General features: G+C 46.4%; 2 protein-coding genes across 8 annotated transcripts in view; one reads left to right on the top strand and one right to left on the bottom strand.

Moving 5' to 3' along the window:
* The window catches only part of LOC126342556 (diacylglycerol lipase-beta-like), an 822,641-nt gene that overhangs the window by 632,991 nt on the left and 162,816 nt on the right, over positions 1-26,834 (top strand). The gene's annotated exons all lie outside the window — the stretch shown is intronic.
* Positions 16,000-26,089, bottom strand: LOC126344167 (TRIO and F-actin-binding protein-like). Its single transcript, XM_050002002.1, has 2 exons — positions 26,061-26,089; positions 16,000-19,219 (listed from the first exon to the last, which is right to left on the bottom strand). Exons 1-2 carry the CDS (start codon positions 26,087-26,089, stop codon positions 16,000-16,002), a joined length of 3,249 nt encoding a protein of 1,082 aa, XP_049857959.1.

The raw sequence follows: 26,834 nt of genomic DNA, 5'->3' as shown, positions 1-26,834 counted from the left end.
TTAAACGCACTATTCGATCAAAAATTAGATTATTTAGTAAGCATGTAGCTTTATATATCAACTTCATTGCGAAGTGCTCACCATTTTGTTAATGTTCATATTTACTGTGATATTTCGCGTTTAATAAGACATTACCCGAAATTCGAAAAGTTTGAAATGAAAAATATGGGTTGCTATTATTTTGCGTTTGAATCGAATTATGTCATACATTCTTGCACATGAAATTTAGATAAAACATTGAATTTTTCTTTAGATTTAGTAAGAGGTACACAGCGTGTCACTTCCATTCGCCCGTGCCCGAGAATGAAAGGATTCGAGATATCGAAACGAGAATTTGGCAAATGATAGCACGTAAAGAAGAGTGTTTTGCCATGTCCTTAGGTTGTAGAACTTTCTTATCTGCGGCGATATATCAGATGCTTTAGTTTTTATGTTATTTTTTCAGTGGAGTACTGTCATTTTATAGGAATCATTAATAGCTAGTGCAAAGAGAATTTATTAGGGTGGCCTAGTGGGAGGCGTTTGTTCCTATAATTTAGACGCTCTGTAGCGTCATCAGATGACGTTCTGGGACACGGCTTCCTATCCTCAGTTTTTTGCTCACGAAATCCTCTACGGTCCCTCGTAGTCTGTTGCTATCGTTGTAGCACTCCATATTTATTAACGATAAGCACACGTAAGGAGGTGCTGTTGAACATTTTTGCATGTTGAAACATTCACTATCTGATAAAAAATATCCGGACAGGCAGACGTAAAGCGGAATTCAACATTAGGTGTCATGAGAAGCGGATCCGTCATTCTAGAAGGTGGGAAGAGTATTGTCCGTGCAGAAGCAATAACAGCACAATGGGTTGGTCAAGAGATCTCTGTGGTCTCGACTGCGGATTAGTCAATGGATGACACCTGTACAAAAAATCCAGCGGGGGCGTGCAGTTGAAGTGGCGTGAAGAGTGTCACCGTTGGACAGTGGATGACTGGATCGGGTGTTCCGTAGTGATGCCCTGTAGGACTCACGCTACATCCTATACCAATCTCATGGGTAGGCTTGAGTCTGGCCAATGCCTGGAGAACCTGCTATCACACGGACGCCAACAGTGAAGTACGCAAAAAGTGGTCTCATGGTATAGTTTATTTTTATGGATAGCGTTTGTCCTCTTATTGCGCTTAAAAAAAGCTAAATGCGGAAGAACATGAACGCATTTACAACATTACATAATGCGTACAGTAGAGCAACAGTTCGTACACGATTAATTTTATCAGCATGACAATACAGCATGTTATTAAACAGCATCTATAAGCACTGGTATGCGGACAATAGCATTCCCTCAGCGGACAGATTCGCCCAGAGTCTCCATCTGAAGCTAATGGAACACCTCTGGGATAAGGTAGAAAGTGAACTTTGCTCTAGACTCCGGGGTCCAACATCGCTATAGTCCTTTGTTTTGGCTCTTGAGGAGGAGAGGGCTGCCATTCCTCCAGACTTCCAGGCTCCTCACTGAAAGTATGCCCAGGAGAGCTGAAACAGGCATAAAGGCGAAGGGTGAACCTCCACTCCCCCAATTACAGCCCATTAATAGATGTCCGAATACTTTTGAGCAGACCCTGTAGTTTTAATTTGTCTCTGTCATATTATCTTGTGTGCGTATGCATGCGCGTGTGTGCGTGTCCGTGTGCGTGTGTGTTGCTTTCGAGTTCACGGGTGCTAAACGGCGAGGTTATCAGCACTCTTACACATCTTAAAATAAATGACTCTGGATATTAAATCCTACTGATGATGTTGAAAAAATATCAGCTTATACGATAAATTTGTAAGATATGAGAATTGCGTGCGACTATATTCGCATAGTGCTACAGAGGTTGTAAAACTAAAAGCGTTTTACTTCCAGGTAAATAATAGTTTCATAGGGCGCTAGCGCTGCAGAGTTTCTGTACAACAGTACGAATATTGTAAGCGATAAAAGACAGGATAGAGTTAGACTCGGCGACGTAGCTGACACACACGAATGAGCAACTAATAATGACTTAAAAGCAACATTAGTTATCAACCAAAAATAATAATTGATTAGTTAACTTTCTATGATTTCGCTTTGTTGTATTGCCAGATATATTATCACATATTCAGAGCACCTACTATGTTTCGAAGTCAGTCAATAACTCTGCGTTGGGACGGTATAAAGCAGTGTATGATGACCATCTTAATTTGCAGATACACGAGATAGATGTCAAGTAATTTCTTCCCAAATTTCTTTTTCCCGTATTTCCACTCTACTGACAGGGTATATTATAAATATCAACCAACTCGCTTTAAAGTTACGTTTACATTTCGAACCAGACGGAAAGGCTTTAGCAGCTACTAACGCGAAGAATAAGCATCATTAATAGCTCTGCTTTTAATTTGACTGAGTACATTCCGTAAAGGAATGCCGCGTGGTCTGAGGTGCCTTGTTACGGTCAGCGTGTTTCGCCCCGTCGGAGGTTCGAGTCCTCCCTCGGGGATGGGTGTGTGTGTTGTCCTTAGTGTAAGTTCGTTTAAGTAGTGCGTAAGCTTAGGGACCGATGGCCTCAGCAGTTTGGTCCCATAAGACCTTACCACAGATTTCCAAAATTTTCATCTTTCCATTACCAGTCTTGAGCTTTTGTGACCATCACAAAATGACGCATATTCACGTTTTTTGTTGACACAAACATAATCATCCATTCTTGCGCGTCACGTTGATTGCATTCAATATCAGCAAACAGCAAACAAATTTGTAATACAGAAACACCCTCTTATATCCCTTAACAAGCAGGAAACAGATAAACCGCCGATATTACCGCTCAGCTTAAACTCGTGGCATGAAAATGGTGGACATAAACATTTATTGAAACCTAAACAGGAACTATAGTTACGCTCATAACATCAAATTACACCAGTCTGGCGTTCACAGTGCCCCGATAGGAAAGTTACGTTCTTTTCTTTTAATTGGAAATGGATGACACATAACTCATCCGTGTTTGGTCTTTTTTCTCACTGTATTGATGTTTCAGAAGCTAATTTTCGAAAGAGTGCTATCTGGAAACTGCATGTTTATGCAGAACTACTACACTACTGGCCATTAAAATTGCTACACCAGGAAGAAATGCAGATGATAAACGAGTATTCATTGGACTAATATATTATACTAGAACTGACATGTGATTACATTTTCACGCAATTTGGGTGCATAGAGCCTGAGAAATCAGTATCCAGAACAACCACCTCAGCCCGTAATAACTGCCTTGATACGCCTGGGCATTGAGTCAAACAGAGCTTGGATGGCGTGTACAGGTACAGCTGCCCATGCAGCTTCAACACGATACCACAGTTCATCAAGAGTAGTGACTGGCGTATTGTGACGAGCCAGTTGCTCGGCCACCATTGACCAGACGTTTTCAATTGGTGAGAGATCTGGAGAATGTGCTGGGCAGGGCAGCAGTCGAACATTTTCCGCATCCAGAAACGCCCGTACAGGACCTGCAACATGCGGTCGTGCATTTCCTGCTGAAATGTAGGGTTCGCAGGGATCGAGTGAAGGGTAGAGCCACGGGTCGTATCACATCTGAAATGTAACGTCCACTATTGAAAGTGCCGTCAATGCAAACAAGAGGTAACCGAGACGTGTAACCAATGGCACCCCGTACCATCACGCCGGGTGATACGTCAGTATGGCGATGACGAATACACGCTTCCACTGTGCGTCCAACGTGATGTCGCCAAACACGGATGCGACCATCATGATGCTGTAAACAGAACCTGGATTCATCCGAAAGAAATGACGTTTTGCCATTCGTGCACCCAGGTTCGTCGTTGAGTACACCAGCGGAGGCGCTCCTATCTGTGATGCAGCGTCAATGGTAACCGCAGCCATGGTCTCGAAACTGATAGTCCATGCTGCTGCAAACGTCGTCGAACTGTTCGTGCAGATGGTTGTGTTCTTGCAAACGTCCCCATCTGTTGACTCAGGGATCGAGATGTGGCTGCACGATCCTTTACAGCCATGCGGATAAGATGCCTGTCATCTCGACTGCTAGTGATACGAGGCCGTTGAGATGCAGCATAGCGTTCCGTATTACCCTCCAGAACCCACTGATTCCACATTCTGCTAACAGTCATTGGATCTCGACCAACGCGAGCAGCAATGTCGCGATACGATAAACCGCAATCGCGATAGGCTCCAATCCGACCTTTATCAGAGTCGGAAACGTTATGGTACGCATTTCTCGTCCTTACACGAGGCATCACAGGAACCTCTCACCAGGCAACGCCGGTCAACTGCTGTTTGTGTATGAGAAATCGGATGGAAACTTTCCTCATGTCAGCACGTTGTAGGTGTTGCCACCGGCGCCAACCTTGTGTGAATGCTCTGAAAAGCTAATCATTTGCATATCACAGAATCTTCTTCCCGTCGGTCAAATTTCGCTTCTGTAGCACATCTTCGTAGTGTAGCAATTTTAATTGCCAGTAGTGTATATAGGTGAATGGATTCCTGCTTCATACCTGCTCTGAAACTGGATTATTTTCTTCACCAAAACACCTGAAGTTGCTAACCCCTTTTCGTGAACAGCCTTCGTAATCATCGTGTAATGTCAGTGCTATCCGTGTTCTGTTTTTATTTGCTATTCCTTGTGTAACTTGCTCGCATCTAACGTGCTTCATGCGAGCGACACACTCCCTGAACTCTCCACGGCTATACGGCGACACGTGGCTGTTTGGTGGGTTGCCGCATCGGGTGCCTGTAGGCGTAAAGGCTAAGTAAAAAGTCGACCTCCGCTACGAAAGCAATAATCTAATTATTCAGCTGGCTTGTAGAATTCCGCTACGACGCAGTTCAGATTTTTGGAACACCGGACTTGCATTCCTGACATCACACCAAGTTCATAGTAGGTGCAGATCGCTCCAAAAGTAGGTGTGTTGGTCTGGAGAGGCTGTTTATGGCCTTGAGGTTCAAAGAAACAGTATTTCTTCCTTTGCGTTGCCTGTCACATGCAACCTGGTCGCAATGTTTGTTTTTGTATGGATACATTAGAAATTTGCTAGTTGCAAAAAAATAAAGGCGAACAATCTGGGCACTCGTGTGTGGCGTCCTAAGTAAGTGGTTATCAGGAATAGTTCGGCAAGTAACACAAAACCAACTGCGTTTCATCAGAATATTTCAAAATGGTATGTCGTATAAAAAAGTGGAGGCTTTGAGTGACTGCTTTTACAAATGGAACGCCAGTGATACCAGGTACGGTGGCATAATGACAGAAAACTAGTTAACAAGAATGCTGTCAACTCCGCTACTCACTCGCATTGTAACGCTCCATCAACATTCTGAGTACGACACCAAGGCCCTTTTTGCGTTGATGGTTCAAAGAGAGAACTATGATTTCTGTTGGCAATAAGCAGTATTTAACCTTTATGATACATCTAGGCTGTTGCTTGCAGCGGTGCAAAACAGTGTCTAGAATTATCCTTTCTATTTACGTGTCGGAGTAGAGGAAGTTTTGAAGGACTTACGTAATCTAATTACTGTAAACCAAAGTAACTCTATGTTGGGTGTTACGAGCGCAAAATGGAAACTACTTCGCCAGACAGTGGTCAGCAATGCACTGTTTCTTTTCCAACTTAGTTCTGTTGTAGGTGACCGCACATTGTCCAACGTTTTTGCAGCCAGTAGATTGCCTTCCTCAACTGTGATTCTAGAAGGTTTGCAAAATTACCGTCTACGGAACCTATAACCTCGACCCAAAACGTTTTCCATCAGTCTCGCTAGATTTGGAGAGAAGTCAAATTGACAAATGTGATGAATAGAACGAGGGATGTATCCCGTATAATGCTTCCTGCACCCATTACAGCACGTGAAACGAATTTCTCCTTTTCTTCCTCAGCACCATCGGTTTCCGCCCACTATTTTTACTGCTGTTTATTTTTTAGTTTATAATAGCATCCACAGTAGCATATAGGTCCACAAAACGAAATGTATTGCGAAAATTCGTTTTCATATTTTTTAGTCGACACTGCAGGAATGCAGCACCCTTCTTCTACAAAGCTTATCCAGTTAATTCTTCACGTAAAACGCAAATCACACTTTCTTCTGATATATTTATGTTGTCAGTTATTTAATACACATTTAACTGCCGATCTTCCGATATCACATAATCGTTGTAATTTTGCGACGTCCTTTATACGGATCAACCTTGAGAGAAGTACGACACGTCTGTGTGCAGCGTTTCATTTCGTAACTGTTGAGAATTAACAGCTAGAGACGTTATTAAACTTCAAGAACTTGGAATGAGCAATAAACCACATGAAACGAGAAAAAAATACTATGACTGCAAGCTATTCAAGCATCTACAGTGTGAGCGAGAACGATAACATTTCGGAGGTTGAAAGGAACTCGTGGGGGCTACTGCGACTCATTGCAAAGTAATTGCATTTTGTTTGATTTCTTACCCCCATTCACCCAGTACCTCTATTACACTAAAGTTAACGGTAAGCGCTGTGTGTCTTCTTTGGAAGCAGATCTTGTTCCATTCGTTCACGGTAGATGGTGTTGACAACAGTTTACTCTGCACGTTCAAGTTTGAATTCTTTACCGCTTGGCTCTGTCTCAGGTTTGTTTTCGCAACAACGTTGTCAGTTGCTCGTCGACAATTATAAACAGCAGTATGGATAGGTACTCAGTGCAGAGTTTGCCTATGCGCATCTCGGTCTGTGCTCGCCGAATGAGATGGAAGTGTAGCATAAAGATCCTATACTGAAGCGTTGCCGCAGTGATGGCGGTCACATCACAGTACTTTGGCATCTGTCCATAGGCGCCCGTGAGAAACTGGAACATTTCCGTGTTATGATTGCACATTGCAGGCTTTTTTCACTGATATGAAGGCTTTTTCACAGAAACAAATGTATTTGTGGTAACAGACCGAATGAATCAGAATTACATTATTATCGTGTAGCGAGCGACGGGATAACACAAATCTTTTATACCAAAAGTGATATATACCTGAGCGACCTCCAAAATTTTGTCATTCAGTTTCACCCTGTATTTGAATGCAACACACTCAACACAGTCACATAAATTATACTATAAAATATGTGTAGTTGACACTTGACTTACGTGGTTGCGCAACAATTGCCAGTGGAATAAAAGGTTCTGCCCTCGTATTAGGGAGGAGCGAGTGTCAAATTGTCATCTGACCAACCACACTTAGACCTGGTTTCTTTACAAATCCTAGAGAAAATGCCAGGTTAATCCCTTCAAAATGACCGTGCTGGATTACCTGCTCAGTACTTTATTTACGAGCTACCGCTATGTCTGTAATAAATGTCCACCCAGTCGCTTCTCTGTAGACTCCTTTATTCCCTTCGTAATAGATTAGCGTTATGGATTTGAAACCCATCGTCTACCTTATCTGTTCTGAGGGTATAATCGTTTACTAGGAGGTTTTTTCGGATAAAATGTTCACACAATCTGATCAGTCGTTTCGGGACACCTGTTAGTGGACATTAATATTGGGTGTGTTCACTCATCGACACTGTCTGCTTGAACTCTGGCGAGGAAACTTTCAGTGAGTTGTCTGAATTCCAGTGGAGGAATGCCAGCCCATTCTTCACCAAAAGCCGAAACCAAAGGAGGTAGTTATATTGGTCTTGGGGGTCTGTAGCGAAATTGACGTTCTAACACCAACCCATAGACGCCCCACTAAGTACAGATCGGGACTCTGGGAAGACCAGTCCATTTCAGAAACGCTATTGTCCACAAACCATTATCTCACAGATGAGGCTTTGTACCATCATGAGCCGGCCGGTGTGGCCGAGCGGTTCTTCAGTCTGGAACCGTGCGACCGCTACGGTCGCAGTTCGAGTCCTGCCTCGGGCATGGATGTGTGCGCTGTCCTTAGGTTAGTTAGGTTTAAGTAGTTCTAAGTTCTAGGGAACTGAGGGTCTCAGATGTTAAGTCCCTTAGTGCTCAGAGCCATTTGAACCATACCATCGTGCACTGTCATGCCGTTACAAGAAGTTGCCGTCTCCGAAATGTTACTCTATTGTACGCAGTACACAATGCTGCAAAATACGGTTACATCTTCCGCATTTAACGTTTTCTTAAACACAATAAGGGGACTACGCCCTAACCGCGAAAAGCGCCCTCGTACCGTAACGTCAACTTCACCGAACATGATGTGTTACCCTACGCGTGACAGCAGGAAACGCTCTTCAGGCATTCGCCATACCCAAACCATTGCATCGAATTGCTACATGATGTAGCTCCAGTCATCATCCCAGAAGATTCGTTTCCAGTCATCCGCTGTACAGCGACATCGCTCTTTATATCACTTAGCATTGACTACAAAAATGTGTGGCTTATGACGAGATGTTCGACCACTGTACCCCATTCTTCCTAATCCCCTATGTATAGTCACTGCTTTAGTGGACTGCTGGTAGCACTTGGGAATTCACGAGTGATTCCTTAATTCCTTTCCCTGATTTCAAGCGACTTTTTACAATCGATCTGCGTAATGTTCGACTGTTGTCAGTTCGTGAGGCTTTCCGGGTCTTAGTTTAGCCATGGTTGTTTCTTCGCGTTTCATCTTTAATATCACTTCACCAACAGTTGACTTGGCAGCATTAGGATTTGATACTGGCGGGTCCTTCTCCTGTGACATCTAGTGGTCATTTCCATATTGCGTAGCGGTGTCGGATACTTCTAATCAGGTTATGAGAATACCCTTTCTCTCCGTACACAGACTGCATTATAAGAGCGTTTGTAAATACTTTCCATAGAATTCTCCTGAGTTGGAGGCCACGAGATTTTGTGGAATGGCGTATCAACGTTTCCGCCACAGTTACAGTTACGCTATTTCAGGGTACCAGGCTGGAAAGCCCACGAACTTTCAGTAGTGACGTTGTCGTCTTCTGTCCGAAGAGCTATTGGAGCCAGCTTTTCAAACTGCGGAAGCTTGAAATTTAATGCGGACGTCATTGCGAGATGGTTTTAATAGTTTACGCAATGAAACATTGTCACAAAATATGGTAGAAAACCCAAAGAGATTCTGGTCGTATGTAAAGTACAACAGTGGCAAAAAACAGTCAATACCGTCACTGCGTGATAACGATGGATATGTTACCGATGATGGCACCACTAAAGCGGAGTTACTAAATACAGTTTTCCGTAATTCCTTCACGAAAGAAGGCTAAGTAAGTATCTCAGAATTCGAAACTAGAACAGCTGTTAGCATGAGTGCGAAACAACTCAAATCACTTAAGAAAGACAAGTCTTCCGGTTCAGATGGTATACCAATCAGGTTCCTCTCAGAGTATGCAGACACAATAGCGCCTTTCTTAGCAATCATATACAGCCGCTCACTGACGAAAGGTCTGTTCCTAAAGACTGAAAAGCAGCACAGGTCATACCAGTATTCAAGAAAGGAAATAGGAGTAACCCAGTGACTTACAGACCTATATACTGACCTCAATTTGCAGTAGGATTTTGGAGCATATACTGTACTCGAACATTATGAATCATCTTGAAGAAAATGACTTATTGATACATAACCAACACGGATTCGGAAAATATCGGTTGTTGTTAAACACAGCTAGCTCGTTATTCCTATGAAGTAATGAGTGCTGTCGACAAGGGATCTCAGATCGATTCCATATTCCTGGATTTCCGGTAGCCTTTTGATACCGTTCCTCACAAGCGACTTAATCAAATTGCGTGCTTATGGAGTATCGTCTCACTTGTGTGACTGGATTAGTGATTTACTCTCAGAGAGGTCACAGTTCGTAGTGATAGACGGTGAATCATAGAGTAGAACAGAAGTGCTATCTGGCGTCCCGCAAGGTAGTGTCATAGGCCCTCTGCTGTTCTTGATTTACCTAAATGATCTGGGTGATGATCTGAGCTGCCCCCTTAGACTGTCTGCAGATGACGCTGTAATTTACTGTCTAGTAAAATCATCAGGCGATCAATTCCAATTACAAAATGATACAGAGAGAATTTATGTATGATGCGAAAAGTGGCAATTGGCACTAAACTTTAACAAGTGCAAGGTCATTCACATGGGTACTAAAAGAAACCCGATAAATTTTGGGTATACGATAAATCGCAAAAATCTAAGGGCTGTCAATTCGACTAAATACCAAGGAATTGCAATTAATAGCAACTTAAATTGGAAATACCACATAGATAATATTGTCGGGAAAGGCGAAACAAAGACTGCGCTTTGTTGGCAGAACACTTAGAAGATGCGACAAACCCACTAAAGAGCCAGCCTACACTCTGCTAGAATACTGCTGCGCGGTGTAGGATCCTTACCAGGTAGGATTGACGGAGGACATCGAAAAAGCGCAGAGAAGGGCAGCTCGTTTCGTGTTATCGAGCAATAGAGTGTCATTGATATGATACACAAGTTGGTGTGGCAGTCACTGAAACAAAGGCGATTTTCTTTGCTGCGAGATCTGTTTACGAAATTTCAATCACCAACTTTCTCTTCTGAATGGGAAAATATTTTGTTGACACCCGGCTACGTAGGCAGAAATGATCATCACAATAAAATAACAGAAATCAGAGCTCGAACGGAAAGATTTAGATGTTCCTTTTTCCCATGCGCCATTCGAGAGTGGAAGGGTAGAGAAGTAGTATGAAAATGGTTCGATGAACCCTCTGCCAGGCACTTAAGAGTTAATTGCAGAGTAACCATGTAGATGTATAAACACGATGTTGTTAATTGTAAGGAGGAAAAATATCATGGAAGTGCGGAGAAATTTTCTTCCACGTAAAATTGTCACCAGTATCTATGCGAAATATTTCGTGTTTATATTGCTGTACGGTATGAACATTTTTAATAGGTGTTACCCTAAACTACTGACCACAGAAAATAAAATAAATGTGCAATAACTGCAGTTGATTTGCTTAAACCCAACCACTTTTTGCGGCTTTCCCAGAAGTCTGCATTCTAAATGGTGTACAAGGAAGCACCTGAGCAAAGATGCACAGGATGAAAATGTGTTTAATAAGTATTCCATTTCGTATACTTGTACGAAAAGGAATGACGGTTGTGTGACGAAACGTTGCACAATCGTTAAGGTGATGTTCGCGGGTATGTGCGAGGGCTCTCACTGTCAGCAGATGCGTCACTGCTTTCCGAGATGCCAGTGTCTCCTGTCTGCTCTTCGTATTTTCACTCCAACAACCGTGGTGACAAAACGCCCAGGTAAGTAGGTTCGCTCCGTACTTTATAGACAGTTGTAAATGAGATACGTCTTGAAAAATTTAATCTGCCACGAAGTTTAATAACAGAGTGCACCCTGTTGTAAGATGGAGAATTCAGTTCGAATTTCTCACTGGATGAGAGACGGAAAATTCTGTTGAGAGCTTCCTTTTCTTAGGCACGTCCCTGACAGGGAACACAGTTGCAGTTGGCTACTGTTATTAAGCCACTTGTCATATACACTTTCTATTTAAATAAACTTGGGCTGATTGCTTTAAGAAAATGCCATTAAAACGGCATTATGATTCATGTTGAAAAGAGACGAATAGAAAACATGAATATATCTTTAGTTGTATCATTTACTGAAATAAAATCGTGACGCCTTATTTTGAAATCGGAAAATAAAATATTGAAAATTGACGCGAAATCGGTTGCTTATGATTGTCTTGTGAGTTCAAAGCTTGTCGACATAAAGAGTTGTGAAAAGCGGAGGCGCCGGTCGCGGTGGTCTCGCGGTTCTAGGCGCGCAGTCCGGAACCGTGCGACTGCTACGGTCGCAGGTTCGAATCCTGCCTCGGGCATGGATGTGTGTGATGTTAGGTTTAAGTAGTTCTAAGTTCTAGGGGACTGATAACCACAGCAGTTGAGTCCCATAGTGCTCAGAGCCAAAAGCGGAGGCAAGGAAAAATACGTGCGAAATTCATGGCTTCTGTGAGTTTAACACTTTATCAACCTTTATACGTAGCGTCTGACCACTAAAATGATAACGGTATCCTCTGTCTGTTCTGTTATGAAATTAAAACGCTAAATGAAAAAAAAAATGGTTCAAATGGCTCTGAGCACTATGGGCCTTTACTGCTGTGCTCATCAGTCCCCTAGAACTTAGAACTATTTAAACCTAACTAACTTAAGGACATCACACACATCCATGCCCGAGGCAGGATTCGAACCTGCGACCGTAGAGGTGGTGCGGTTCCAGACAGAAGTGCCTAGAACCGCTCGGCCACAACCGCCGGCGCCAAATAGAAGCTGCAGAATTTTTAATTGCATGCAATTGTCAGATGTGTCGGTATTATATGTTAGCAGCCTTACATAAACGGCCACAACTTTATGTCACCGGCCCGATCAGGTCACGGGCGCAATCGGAATCTGTTGCCGCTGCCAGGTGAACACACGGTGTCAGCCACCAGCCGGCCAGGAGTCACTCCCCCCCCCCCCCCCCCCCCCCCGTTGCAATCCCATCAGTATAATCGACATGGAGGTGTTATACAGCTATGCGTAAGCTGAAATACCACAGCATTCAAAATAACTCTGTAAGAGACGACCGTGGATTGAAATATGTTTTAAGCAACTTACAGTTTTGTTATTGAACCAAATATTTCACGTTGAGCAAAAGAGGTCTCCTTTCATCACTTCATTACGTGTGTTTCAGTACCTTCGCATCATATTCATTGCAAACTTTTTAGTTGAATTTCTTTCCTGAACTTCGTATCGGATGATACAGATTTAAAAGGGTCACAAAATATATAGAACAGAACACCAGACTGTAAATTACCTTTTTTTGCCTTAAGTTGCATTTACAGAAATTTTTGCGTTATTGTCACTGAACAGTTTTCATACAATGGTTGTAAAATGCTCAACGTGTGAGGTCAAAATTCTGCACCTGCTATCGTTGCTGTGGAGTGCTGCAGATTTTTAGGACGGAGGAAAGCCTCGTAGACTGGCTAGAGTATAGAGTCTCGCCAACATCGAACTCGTTACAGAGGAATCATTACATGAGCTTAAATACGAGGACGTGCTGAAAAGTAATGCCCCCGAACGTATTATGTGAAAACTATTACAGCTTTTAAAATAAAATAAAGGTTATTAACGTTCCACGTCTTTACTGGTCGTGTCTATATATTTATTTATCAGCATAGTGACCGTGGACACGAACACATTTTTCCCAACGAGAGACCAGTTTGTTGATACTGTCGCTGGAGAATGTTGGCTTTCTTGACGGAGCCACCACTGCTTCACTGCTTGTACCGCTTCATCAGTATGAAGTCTTACAAGGTGTTCATTCGGTTTTGGAAACAGATGAAAATCGGATGGGGCCAAGATGGGACTGTATGGAGTATGATCGATGACACTGAACTGAAAACGTCAGGTTCCTGCAGATGTCGTAGCGCTCGTGCGTGGTCTGTTATTGTCTTGCTGAAGGAGACGCTGCTGTTCCATGTGTGGACGAACTCTTCGTATTCGAAATTCGATTACAGCGCGCTGTTTCTCATGCACCGACATAGTTACCAGGCATGTTTTTAAGTAAGTACCGTTTTGAAATTTAAAAAAAGACGTGTTAAGATTTCTCAATAATTTTATTTTACATGAAAGTCTGTACCTTAATCTACGCACTGACGCTATTACAGTCTGATTCTTCCTTGTTTACGTTGTGTACTGAGTGTTTAAGATGCCTCCGATAATCGTGAGTCCCGCCGACTGTGAAGTACGGGCTGTTATAAAATTTCTTAGTGCTAAAGGCCAAAAAGCGATTGATATTCATCGTGAGATCTGTGCAGTTTACGGAGAAAACATTGTGAATGATGAAACGGTAAGAAATTGGGTGAGAGCATTTAAAGATGACCGCACAAATGTGCATGATGAACAACGGAGTGGGCGTCCTTCGGTCGTTAATGAAAGTTTGGTGCAGGAAGTGAACAATAAGGTGAGAGAAAACAGACGCTTTACGATTTCCTCCTTGCGAGATGACTTTCGTAATGTTTCTCGTAGTGTTTTGTATGTAATTGTGACCGAGCACTTGAATTACCGAAAATTGTGCGTACGTTGGGCACCGTAAATGTTGACGGATGTGCACAAAACCAAACGTTTAGACAGTGCATTGACTTTCCTTAAGCCAAATTGTTACGGGCGATGAAACATGGGTGGCCTACGTCACACCAGAATCAAAGCAACATTCCATGTAAGTTGAGCAGAGGCATCATTTTGCTGCAAGACAATGCCCGTCCGCGTGTGGCGAATCAGACCAAAGATCTCATCACATCTTTTCGATGGGAAACTCTAAATCATCACCGAGCGAGGTGGCGCAGTGGTTAGCACACTGGACTCGCATTCGGGAGGACGACGGTTCAATACCGTCTCCGGCCATCCTGATTTAGGTTTTCCGTGATTTCCCTAAATCGTTTCAGGCAAATGCCGGGACGGTTCCTTTGAAGGGGCACGGCCGATTTCCTTCCCAATCCTTCCCTAACCCGAGCTTGCGCTCCGTCTCTAATGACCTCGTTGTGGACGGGACGTTAACCACTAACCACCACCATCTAAATCATCCTCCTCACAGCCCCGATCTTGCGCCCCTTGACTACCATCTGTTCCTGCACTCGAAGAAACACCTGGGCGGACAGCGTCTTCAAGACGATGACGAAGTCAAAACAGTGGTGATGCAGTGGTTAAGTCAGGCGGCAGACTACTATGAGGAGGGTATTCAAGAACTGGTACAACGTTATGACAAGTGCCTCAATATTGACGGAAATTATGTAGAAAAGTATATTAAGGTACAGGCTTTCATGTAAAAATAAAGTTATTGAGATATCTTAGCACGTCTTTTTTTAAATTTCAAAACAGTACTTACTTAAAAAAAACACGCCTCGTACTTTACACACCGCCAAGTTAGACGCTGCAACTCTGTAGCGGCAAAGGGCTGCAAACATGTAGATATGAAGAATAAAGTTGTAGAATGTGAAAACGTTTGTTTTATTTAAAAGCGTTAAAGGTTTTCATATAAAAAATTCGGAGTCATTACATTTCAGTACGCCACCCATTTTCTGCAGATTGTGACAAGGATTTAGTCTTGAGTCTGTGAGTTTCTTTTGGAAACGAAAGGACCAGGGCATTGGATGACGTAAGATTCGCCTCCGCTGAAAAAGGATGAGACGTCAAGCGCTGCGCAAAACTTTTTGTTCCAGAGCGTAGTTATATCATAAAATTGCCGATTACTGAAAAATAACACAAAAACTTGATGAACGGACGAATAACTGGTTTGGCCGGCTGTGTATTGTGTGATTTTAGATTTACACGGCGTAAGAAAATCTTGAATATTTCTTGAGCATCCATTCGAGTATCGTCGTCCAAAAAGAGTGATATTTGGGCAAGCTGCCTTCTTGCATTCTACAGGCGTTCCCGATGACTAACCGATAGCCGCAGTCGCTTTCCTCGGAAATCTTGATTGTGGGCGGCTAAGCGATTACGTGCTGTTCCTGCTTCTCTTCGGTATTGTGGAACCGTTGTGACCTCTCTTGCATAGCTGGCATCAAATGGATGTGTCTTCGACGTCCTCCTCGGTGACTAAGAGGAATGCTACTTACTCAGCAGGTTAGGCCAAAATGCAGTCGGCCTGTAGTGCAGTTGATGGCCCAGTTCCCTTATGACCTTTTCATTATTAGTGTTGGCCGTCTGTGGAATCTGCCTCGCAGTAGCAGGATGCCCGTGATCGCATGTAGCCGGTGCGTTGAGTTCAGGGCGCGCATCAGCGCCCGACTTTGCACCCTCAGCACCTTGTCAGTGTGGCTCAAGGCACTGGTCTCAGCAATGCTAGATATAGCGTGATACCGTGGTGCGGAGGCAGCGCCGGCGACGCTCTAAGCAGAGGGTACTGGGCGCAGAGGGGCCCCACCACTCCGCTTCTGACGTCACTGATGTACGGTAGCCCGGTGAGGCGCTGCGCGAGTCTGTCCTCGAGGTACTCTGCGGCTCTTCTCCGTCGAGTGGCGTCTCCCATGATGTACGGTAGCCCGGTCAGGCGCTGCGCGAGTCTGTCCTCGAGGTACTCTGCGGCTCTTCTCCGTCGAGTGGCGTCTCCCATGATGTACGGTAGCCCGGTGAGGCGCTGCGCGAGTCTGTCCTCGAGGTACTCTGTGGCTCTTCTCCGTGGAGTGGCGTCTCCCATGATGTACGGTAGCCCGGTGAGGCGCTGCGCGAGTCTGTCCTCGAGGTACTCTGCGGCTCTTCTCCGTCGAGTGGCGTCTCCCATGATGTACGGTAGCCCGGTGAGGCGCTGCGCGAGTCTGTCCTCGAGGTACTCTGCGGCTCTTCTCCGTCGAGTGGCGTCTCCCATGATGTACGGTAGCCCGGTGAGGCGCTGCGCGAGTCTGTCCTCGAGGTACTCTGCGGCTCTTCTCCGTCGAGTGGCGTCTCCCATGATGTACGGTAGCCCGGTGAGGCGCTGCGCGAGTCTGTCCTCGAGGTACTCTGTGGCTCTTCTCCGTGGAGTGGCGTCTCCCATGATGTACGGTAGCCCGGTGAGGCACTGCGCGAGTCTGTCCTCGAGGTACTCTGCGGCTCTTCTCCGTCGAGTGGCGTCTCCCATGATGTACGGTAGCCCGGTGAGGCGCTGCGCGAGTCTGTCCTCGAGGTACTCTGCGGCTCTTCTCCGTCGAGTGGCGTCTCCCATGATGTACGGTAGCCCGGTGAGGCGCTGCGCGAGTCTGTCCTCGAGGTACTCTGTGGCTCTTCTCCGTGGAGTGGCGTCTCCCATGATGTACGGTAGCCCGGTGAGGCGCTGCGCGAGTCTGTCCTCGAGGTACTCTGCGGCTCTTCTCCGTCGAGTGGCGTCTCCCATGATGTACGGTAGCCCGGTGAGGCGCTGCGCGAGTCTGTCCTCGAGGTACTCTGCGGCTCTTCTCCGTCGAGTGGCGTCTCCCATGATGTACGGTAGCCCGGTGAGGCGCTGCGCGAGTCTGTCCTCGAGGTACTCTGCGGCTCTTCTCCGTCGAGTGGCGTCTCCCATGATGTACGGTAGCCCGGTGAGGCGCTGCGCGAGTCTGTCCTCGAGGTACTCTGTGGCTCTTCTCCGTGGAGTGGCGTCTCCCATGATGTACGGTAGCCCGGTGAGGCGCTGCGCGAGTCTGTCCTCGAGGTACTCTGTGGCTCTTCTCCGTGGAGTGGCGTCTCCCATGATGTACGGTAGCCCGGTGAGGCGCTGCGCGAGTCTGTCCTCGAGGTACTCTGCGGCTCTTCTCCGTCGAGTGGCGTCTCCCATGATGTACGGTAGCCCGGTGAGGCGCTGCGCGAGTCTGTCCTCGAGGTACTCTGCGGCTCTTCTCCGTCGAGTGGCGTCTCCCATGATGTACGGTAGCCCGGTGAGGCGCTGCGCGAGTCTGTCCTCGAGGTACTCTGTGGCTCTTCTCCGTGGAGTGGCGTCTCCCATGATGTACGGTAGCCCGGTGAGGCGCTGCGCGAGTCTGTCCTCGAGGTACTCTGCGGCTCTTCTCCGTCGAGTGGCGTCTCCCATGATGTACGGTAGCCCGGTGAGGCGCTGCGCGAGTCTGTCCTCGAGGTACTCTGCGGCTCTTCTCCGTCGAGTGGCGTCTCCCATGATGTACGGTAGCCCGGTGAGGCGCTGCGCGAGTCTGTCCTCGAGGTACTCTGCGGCTCTTCTCCGTCGAGTGGCGTCTCCCATGATGTACGGTAGCCCGGTGAGGCGCTGCGCGAGTCTGTCCTCGAGGTACTCTGTGGCTCTTCTCCGTGGAGTGGCGTCTCCCATGATGTACGGTAGCCCGGTGAGGCGCTGCGCGAGTCTGTCCTCGAGGTACTCTGCGGCTCTTCTCCGTCGAGTGGCGTCTCCCATGATGTACGGTAGCCCGGTGAGGCGCTGCGCGAGTCTGTCCTCGAGGTACTCTGTGGCTCTTCTCCGTGGAGTGGCGTCTCCCATGATGTACGGTAGCCCGGTGAGGCGCTGCGCGAGTCTGTCCTCGAGGTACTCTGCGGCTCTTCTCCGTCGAGTGGCGTCTCCCATGATGTACGGTAGCCCGGTGAGGCGCTGCGCGAGTCTGTCCTCGAGGTACTCTGCGGCTCTTCTCCGTCGAGTGGCGTCTCCCATGATGTACGGTAGCCCGGTGAGGCGCTGCGCGAGTCTGTCCTCGAGGTACTCTGCGGCTCTTCTCCGTCGAGTGGCGTCTCCCATGATGTACGGTAGCCCGGTGAGGCGCTGCGCGAGTCTGTCCTCGAGGTACTCTGTGGCTCTTCTCCGTCGAGTGGCGTCTCCCATGATGTACGGTAGCCCGGTGAGGCGCTGCGCGAGTCTGTCCTCGAGGTACTCTGCGGCTCTTCTCCGTGGAGTGGCGTCTCCCATGATGTACGGTAGCCCGGTGAGGCGCTGCGCGAGTCTGTCCTCGAGGTACTCTGCGGCTCTTCTCCGTCGAGTGGCGTCTCCCATGATGTACGGTAGCCCGGTGAGGCGCTGCGCGAGTCTGTCCTCGAGGTACTCTGCGGCTCTTCTCCGTCGAGTGGCGTCTCCCATGATGTACGGTAGCCCGGTGAGGCGCTGCGCGAGTCTGTCCTCGAGGTACTCTGCGGCTCTTCTCCGTCGAGTGGCGTCTCCCATGATGTACGGTAGCCCGGTGAGGCGCTGCGCGAGTCTGTCCTCGAGGTACTCTGTGGCTCTTCTCCGTGGAGTGGCGTCTCCCATGATGTACGGTAGCCCGGTGAGGCGCTGCGCGAGTCTGTCCTCGAGGTACTCTGTGGCTCTTCTCCGTGGAGTGGCGTCTCCCATGATGTACGGTAGCCCGGTGAGGCGCTGCGCGAGTCTGTCCTCGAGGTACTCTGCGGCTCTTCTCCGTCGAGTGGCGTCTCCCATGATGTACGGTAGCCCGGTGAGGCGCTGCGCGAGTCTGTCCTCGAGGTACTCTGCGGCTCTTCTCCGTCGAGTGGCGTCTCCCATGATGTACGGTAGCCCGGTGAGGCGCTGCGCGAGTCTGTCCTCGAGGTACTCTGCGGCTCTTCTCCGTCGAGTGGCGTCTCCCATGATGTACGGTAGCCCGGTGAGGCGCTGCGCGAGTCTGTCCTCGAGGTACTCTGCGGCTCTTCTCCGTCGAGTGGCGTCTCCCATGATGTACGGTAGCCCGGTGAGGCGCTGCGCGAGTCTGTCCTCGAGGTACTCTGCGGCTCTTCTCCGTCGAGTGGCGTCTCCCATGACGCTGATTGGCGGCAACTTCCTTTCAGGGAAGACGGGTAGCGGCTTTTGGCAGCATGAGTTTTAACCTGTCATGTCCTGACGTATGCGGAAGAGGAAAAAAGGGGTTACTGGTCAAACTGCGCTCCCGAGCGGTACAGAGCAGTAGGCAGAAGGACAACTCACAGTGAAGGCATTTGATTGTTTTCTCCTATCTGAGCCACCAATGGTGCAGGCATTTCCTAGAAATTCAGGTGGTGAGACTCGGTAGGGAACTCGTTTTGGAGACTCTTGGACAAACAGTGTTTTGAAATAGTTGTTTATTCCAGACAGGAGTAACTAATACACTGGAGGCTAGTTCTAGGGTTATAAAAAGCACGAATAACGCTGTTACAACAGAAGTCAGTGCAGAAGTCCCAGGAGTGGACGATAACCACAGTAGCAAACACTTTTTTTTTTTTTCATCAGTCTACTGACTGGTTTGATGCGGCCCGCCACGAATTCCTTTCCTGTGCTAACCTCGTCATCTCAGAGTAGCACTTGCAACATACGTCCTCAATTATTTGCTTGACGTATTCCAATCTCTGTCTTCCTCTACAGTTTTTGCCCTCTACAGCTCCCTCTAGTACCATGGAAGTCATTCCCTCATGTCTTAGCAGATGTCCTATCATCCTGTCCCTTCTCCTTATCAGTGTTTTCCACGTATTCCTTTCCTCTCCGATTCTGCGTAGAACCTCTTCATTCCTTACCTTATCAGTCCACCTAATTTTCAACATTCGTCTATAGCACCACATCTCAAATGCTTCGATTCTCTTCTGTTCCGGTTTTCCCACAGTCCATGTTTCACTACCATACCATGCTGCACTCCAGACGTACATCCTTAGAAATTTCTTCCTCAAATTAAGGCCGGTATTTGATATTAGTAGACTTCTCTTGGCCAGAAATGCCTTTTTTGCCATAGCGAGTCCGCTTTTGATGTCCTCCTTGCTCCGTCCGTCATTGGTTATTTTACTGATTAGGTAGCAGAATTCCTTAACTTCATTGACTTCGTGACCATCAATCCTGATGTTAAGTTTCTCGCTGTTCTCATTTCTACTACTTCTCATTACCTTCGTCTTTCTCCGATTTACTCTCAAACCATACTGTGTACTAATTAGACTGTTCATTCCGTTCAGCATATCATTTAATTCTTCTTCACTTTCACTCAGGATAGCAATGTCATCAGCGAATCGTATCATTGATATCCTTTCACCTTGTATTTTAATTCCACTCCTGAACCTTTCTTTTATTTCCATCACTGCTTCCTCGATGTACAGATTGAAGAGTAGGGGCCTTGTGTTACTCCCTTCTTAATACGAGCACTTCGTTCTTGATCGTCCACTCTTATTATTCCCTCTTGGTTGTTGTACATGCTGTATATGACCCGTCTCTCCCTATAGCTTACCCCTACTTTTTCAGAATCTTGAACAGCTTGCACCATTTTTATATTGTCGAACGCTTTTTCCAGGTCGACAAATCCTATGAACGTGTCTTGATTTTTCTTTAGCCTTGCTTCCATTATTAGCCGTAACGTCAGAATTGCCTCTCTCGTGCCTTTACATTTCCTAAAGCCAAACTGGTCGTCACCTAGCGCATTCTCAATTTTCTTTTCCATTCTTCTGTATATTATTCTTGTAAGCAGCTTCGATGCATGAGCTGTTAAGCTGATTGTGCGATAATTCTCGCACTTGTCAGCTCTTGCCGTCTTCAGAATTGTGTGGATGATGCTTTTCCGAAAGTCAGTGGGTATGTTGCCAGACTCATATATTCTACACACCAATGTGAATTGTCGTTTTGTTTTGACTTTCCTGTATGCTGAGTCTGTCCTTCCGACAAACATATTTTTTTCGATGTCTTCACATTTTTCCTGGAGCCATTTCGTCTTAGCTTCCCTGCACTTCCTATTTATTTCATTCCTCAGCGACTTGTGTTTCTGTATTCCTGATTTTCCCGGAACATGTTTGTACTTCCTCCTTTCATCAATCAACTGAAGTATTTCTTCTGTTACCCATGGTTTCTTCCCAGCTACTTTCTTTGTACCTATGTTTTCCGTCCCAACTTCTGTGATGGCCCTTTTTAGAGACGTCCATTCCTCTTCAACTGTGTTGCCTGCTGCGCTATTCCTTATTGCTGTATCTATAGCGTTAGAGAACTTTAAACGTATCTCGACATTCCTTAGCTATTACTAGCTGAAACTTGTTACAGAACTCAGTTAGTCTTTCTCCTCTTTCATTCCTTGTCCCAAGCCCATATTCTCCTGTAACCTTTTCTTCTACTCCTTCCCCTACAACTGCATTCCAGTCGCCCATGACTATTAGGTTTTCGTCCCCCTTTACATACTGCATTACCCTTTCAATATCCTCATACACTTTCTCTATCGGTTCATCTTCAGCTTGCGACGTCGGTATGTATACCTGATATATCGTTGTCGGTGTTGGTCTGCAGTCGATTCTGATTAGAACAACCCGGTCACTGAACTGTTCAGAGTAACACACCCTCTGCCCTACCCTCCTATTCATAACGAATCCTACACCTGTTATACCATTTTCTGCTGCTGTTGATATTACCCGATACTCATCTGACCAGTAATCCTTGTCTTCCTTCCACTTCACTTCACTGACCCCTACTATATCTAGATTGAGCCTTTTCATTTCCCTTTTCAGATTTTCTAGTTTCCCTACCACGTTCAAGCTTCTGACATTCCACGCCCCGACTCGTAGAACATTATCCTTTCGTTGATTATTAAATCTTTTTCTCATGGTAACCTCCCCCTTGGCAGTCCCCTCCCGGAGATCCAAATGGGGACTATTCCGAAATCTTTTTGGAGAGATCATCATGACACTTCTTCAACTACAGGCCACATGTCCTGTGGATACACGTTACGGGTCTTTAATGCAGTGGTTTCCATTGCCTTCTGCATCCTCATGTCGTTGATCATTGCTGATTCTTCCGCCTTTAGGGGCAATTTCCCACCCCTAGGACAAGAGAGTGACCTGAACCTCTATCCGCTCGTCCGCCCTCTTTGACAAGGCCGTTGGCAGAATGAGGCTGATTTCTTATGCCGGAAGTCTTCGGCTGCCAATGCTGATTGTTTATCAAAATTATTGATTATGAATCAAAGACGCTACCCCTAGACCACGGGTCCTGCTCCAAACACTAGCAGCATCTTAAGGCAACAACTCAGTTGCAAAACAAAACATACTGAGTGTGACCCTGTTCACTGTGGCACACCGAGTGAGAGAGCAGACTTACGCGGAGCTGGACCGAGGCTGGAGTCGACGGACGCGGATTCGGCGCCCAGATCGTCTGACTGAGAACTCCACAAAAATGTGAAATCTGGGGGTTTTAAAGAGTCGCGTGTGGTTACTGTTTTTCCGAGTTAAAGTCACCCAGACAGTCCCGTAGATCTCTTGTAGGTGCCTGCCAATCATCGTTTAGTTAGGTCCTCTCTAGTGCTCCTAAGGCGGGGATGTTAATGCAGTTGCATTAAGTCCGTATTATTTGGTATCAACATTGTTCAGCTGAAAGCTAAACGTAATTTCTTTGCCAAATAAGGCTTGCAACATCATTGTTATACGTCATTTAGCCCCGCCTCTCGCCGGAGGAGGGACTGCTAGGTCAACAGTTTTTTGTCGTTTTCGCTCTCTTTCTAACCCTTGTGAGCCTACTGACGTTGCTGTTCTCAGGGCTGGTATCAAGCTGGCTTTATACGTTAGTACGTGCCTGTTGGTTACAAAGTTCTACGGTGGCAACCTACTAAGCGTCTAGACGACATATGAAGTTACATGTTAATTCCTCGAAGAGTAACTAACACCCTGGGACCGCGTCTGAGGGCGTCTGCATTTTCGCAAGGCTCTCCCATTACGGTTTACTTCATGTAACAATATCTCTGCTATTTTCGTCTGCCCTCAGCATCGTCTCTGCCTCCGCGCCTTGGAACGCCTGTCCTCCTTTTTCACAGCTTCAAGATAACACTACAGTAGCAAGGAATAATCAGTATATTACAAACCGCCACTTGTTGTATCAGACGCCAAATGCGGCGCAACCGAGCTGGATGTGGCGTCTCGCTGTCCCCGCATTCAGACAGCAAAATAATAGCGACGGCGTACAGCGCCAGTCAAACTTGGTCACTCTGCGGTGTGTCGGCAGTGCACAGGGAGTAGAGGAGGGAGCCGAGAACCGACCCCTTCGGCACTCACGCGGGTATTCACCACTCCGTTCACATGAAAGGTACTCTCAGACCTATGGAGGACCACTGTGCGTGTTCGGGGTCCTATGGATCAAGAGTTTGTTCTCGAGCGCGTCGCGTCACATGGTCAAAGGCACTGGAGACGTCGAGCAGTGTCGGACTGAGATATTTGCTAAGTGCCGCCTTTCTGTCCTCCCCAGCCCCCCCCCCCCCTCCCTCTCCGGTCCGCAGCCTCCAACCGCCCGCCTACCAACGCGGAGTAGATATGGGCAAAGTCGTTCATCCTAGTTCACTGGTGATCCCTCTTTTTTCGGAACCGTTGATTTTACTCGTTCACCGTTCATTGTGTTTGGTGTATGGTTCTTATGAAAAATTGAAAATTAATAGCATAGGTGAATGCAGATAGAAGGCGCCAAGAGGGGGCACTTTCCTCCGTCCTGTAGTACAGAGTTTTTATTCATAACAGAATTCTCACACACAATTTTCGTGATTCTGCAAATCATCTCGTTTATCCAGCTGTAGCGTTATGTGGCTGATAGCCGTGAAATAATATAAGTTGGCCCACGAAAAACCGGCCCCGAGTGCAGACTACTCGCCAATCGCGCATGATTTGTTGACCGCTACGAGCAGAATAGATAAACATGTAATAATTAAGCAGTGAAGAAATAACAAATAAGCTAATGCAAACACCTTCGAAACAATAGATGACGATTGGTAAGCGACAATGAGCAGTCTAGTACTCGGGGCTGATTTTTCGTGCGCCACCCTGTACCACTGAAATAATATTATAGGAGTTATATTCTCCTTACAAAATGTGACACCGTACACTCGATTACGAAGGGCGGGCTTCATTCGGTTCTAAGTCGGTCTGCCTTCCGTAACAATGAACACGCTCTTTCACCTTGGATCAAAAAAAGACGGAAAATGTCCACTCGTGTGTGCCGTGCCGACGTTCTTTGCATGTGTAATAACAAAAAATCTTGCCTTTTTACAAGTATTTCTTCTGCTGTTTATCGAAATAGTGAAGTAAGCTGATACGCCGTTTTGTTACCTGCAAAGTTGTATATATTGCATACCACGTAATTTCTGTGTAATTTACGAAATTATAAAATATATTTTAATTACCGGTCTTGGACGCTGAATAGAATACGAAAAGAACCAGAAGTTCAGAGTTCAAAAAAGTTTTGAAACAGATCTAGCTAGAATGGGCGTGCGAAGCGAACGAAACGGACATCAATTCGATACTGAACTGCGAGCAGTCGGCAGTGGAACTGCGGTTATTGGCGACGCGAAGGACGATTCTGTCCGAGCGAGACCGAGACAGGCGGGAACGGGACCGAGGCTGGAACGAGACCGGCCGACAGAACGAGACCGACCGTCTCCCGTTACTGGGAACTATAAGTAGAAAGCCGCAACCGAAGTGGACTATGGAAGACCGTTCCTTAGAATTCGTTCCTCGCTCGTTCCGTTCACCTTGATGAACCGTTCCTTTGGACCCGTTAGTTCACGAACGACCCATCTCTAAGGCGGAGCGGTGGTGGGTAACGCGCGGCGTCAGCCGTCGTTCCAGGGTCTTCAGTTGCGCCGCGGCCGGCGGCCGATGCGGATCTCTGCTGACGTGGTGGCGATGGGTCCACGTACTCTTCAACAGTAATGAGGCGAGCGGATTTCCACATAGATTGCCACTGTGCTTTGGTCATGCTAAAGGCTGTGTCCCATGCCTTTCTTAATTGCAAGCCACTGTCTTTATTAGACCGTCAGGTAATCGGACCTCTAAAACCTCATTGAGAATACTGTTCCAGTAGCTGTCGGGTTGTTGCAACAACATCGTGTAGTCATAATTCGTGGTATGTCCGTGGGTGATGCAGCGGACTGTGTCCACTGAACGTTGTCTGTGTGGCTTTTATGCCAAGTGCATCTCTCCTGTACTGTCCGGATAGTCTGGCCTACACACATTTTTCCCACACCTGTAACGGATGTGGTAGACTACTAGGTTGTTCTTCACGGACATCACCAAGTTTGACAACGCATGAACCTGTATTCAGTGTGTGCCGCCTTTAGAATCTGAAGATGGTCATTCTATGGCCGAAACCGGTTATGACTGTGTCATAAACCTGTGATTGTGTCTATAAATAAACAAAAAAGATTTTTACAAAATAATCAATCACGCACTCCATAGACAAAATGTCGCTTCTTCCAAAATGAGACACTGAGTTCGGTGTTTATTAAATGCTTTAAATGCCTTTTGTTTTACTTACTGAAAATGGTTCAAATGGCTCTGAGCACTATGGGACTCAACTGCTGTGGTCATCAGTCCCCTAGAACTTAGAACTATTTAAACCTAACTAACCTAAGCACATCACACACATCCATGCCCGAGGCATGATTCGAACCTGCGTCCGTAGCAGTCGCACGGTTCCGGACTGCGCGCCTAGAACCGCGAGACCACCGCGGCCGGCTTTACTTACTGAATTATATGTGAACTGGATTGATTTTAAGTCCACATTCATTTCTACAACCAAGCAACACATATGAACACGAACGTCCCTATAATACATCTTCACGAAAAGTTAATTTCGTGCTCCGTTTGTATTATAGTAGCTGATCGGTGCGTGACACCTGAGTTGGCAACAAAGCAAGAAAAAGATAAAAACATTGCCCTCTCTCACCTCTCCTTACCTTTGGGATGCAGTCTTCCACCTCGCCATAGAGAGACTGTACATGAGATTCTTCAATCAGATTTTGTCTTTCCTAACCTTCATAACAGTGAGTGAAAAAGAACTAACTAGTTTCACATGAACAGGCAATAAATAAATAAGCTTCCGAATGTAAAATGAGACCAATAGAATAAAAAATGTCAATGCTACACATAAAATGAGATGTTGCCATGCTACTAAATCAATGAGATCGCTCCTATCATAAAGAAAAGGCGGTTTGTACCGATCACAGCTTCGGAACGTATGATACACACACACACACACACACACACACACACACACACACACAGTACCTCGCCAGTGGAGGTAATAATAACGTCGCCCCACGCCCCCGGCCATCGCTTCACCCATTGTCACGTTCAGTGGTGCTGGTGGGATTTAGTACACGTGTACCATTTTCAACTCTCCAGTGCTGAGTTTAAAAAAAAATTGCATAGGAAGTACCTGAACGCCGTTTACCAGCCGAAATTAAGCCCTGACTGAAGCCACTACTCTCACGCAACCAGCAGCAGGTGAGGTTTCTCTCATACTTCTTACAACAATGCTCGCAACCCGATTTACCCATTCATTTTAAGGGACTTAGGTTCACAATCAAAATTTAGTTTCCAGTAGCAATAAATAAGACTCGAGGCCAAAGAAAGGGGGAAAGAGTAAGTTTATGGGGGGAGGCCGGAGGAAATAGACATATAGAGGGGGTGGTGGAGATGGGTAGAGAGGGGGGGGGGGGAGGAGGAGC

The sequence above is a fragment of the Schistocerca gregaria genome, chromosome 1, assembly GCF_023897955.1.
Source record: "Schistocerca gregaria isolate iqSchGreg1 chromosome 1, iqSchGreg1.2, whole genome shotgun sequence".
In the NCBI taxonomy this organism is placed as follows: domain Eukaryota; kingdom Metazoa; phylum Arthropoda; class Insecta; order Orthoptera; family Acrididae; genus Schistocerca; species Schistocerca gregaria.
Note: the sequence above shows the minus strand (reverse complement) of the source record. Positions and strands in the feature narration are given on the sequence as shown.

Excerpts from the sequence above, each read along its gene's own strand:
- LOC126344167 (XM_050002002.1), bottom strand. The coding sequence starts at position 26,089 with ATGGCGAGGTGGAAGACTGCATCCCAAAG. Across the intron at positions 19,220-26,060 it reads TGGAAGACTGCATCCCAAAG|CCGCTACCCGTCTTCCCTGA; the intron begins GTAAGGAGAGGT and ends TGCTGCCAAAAG.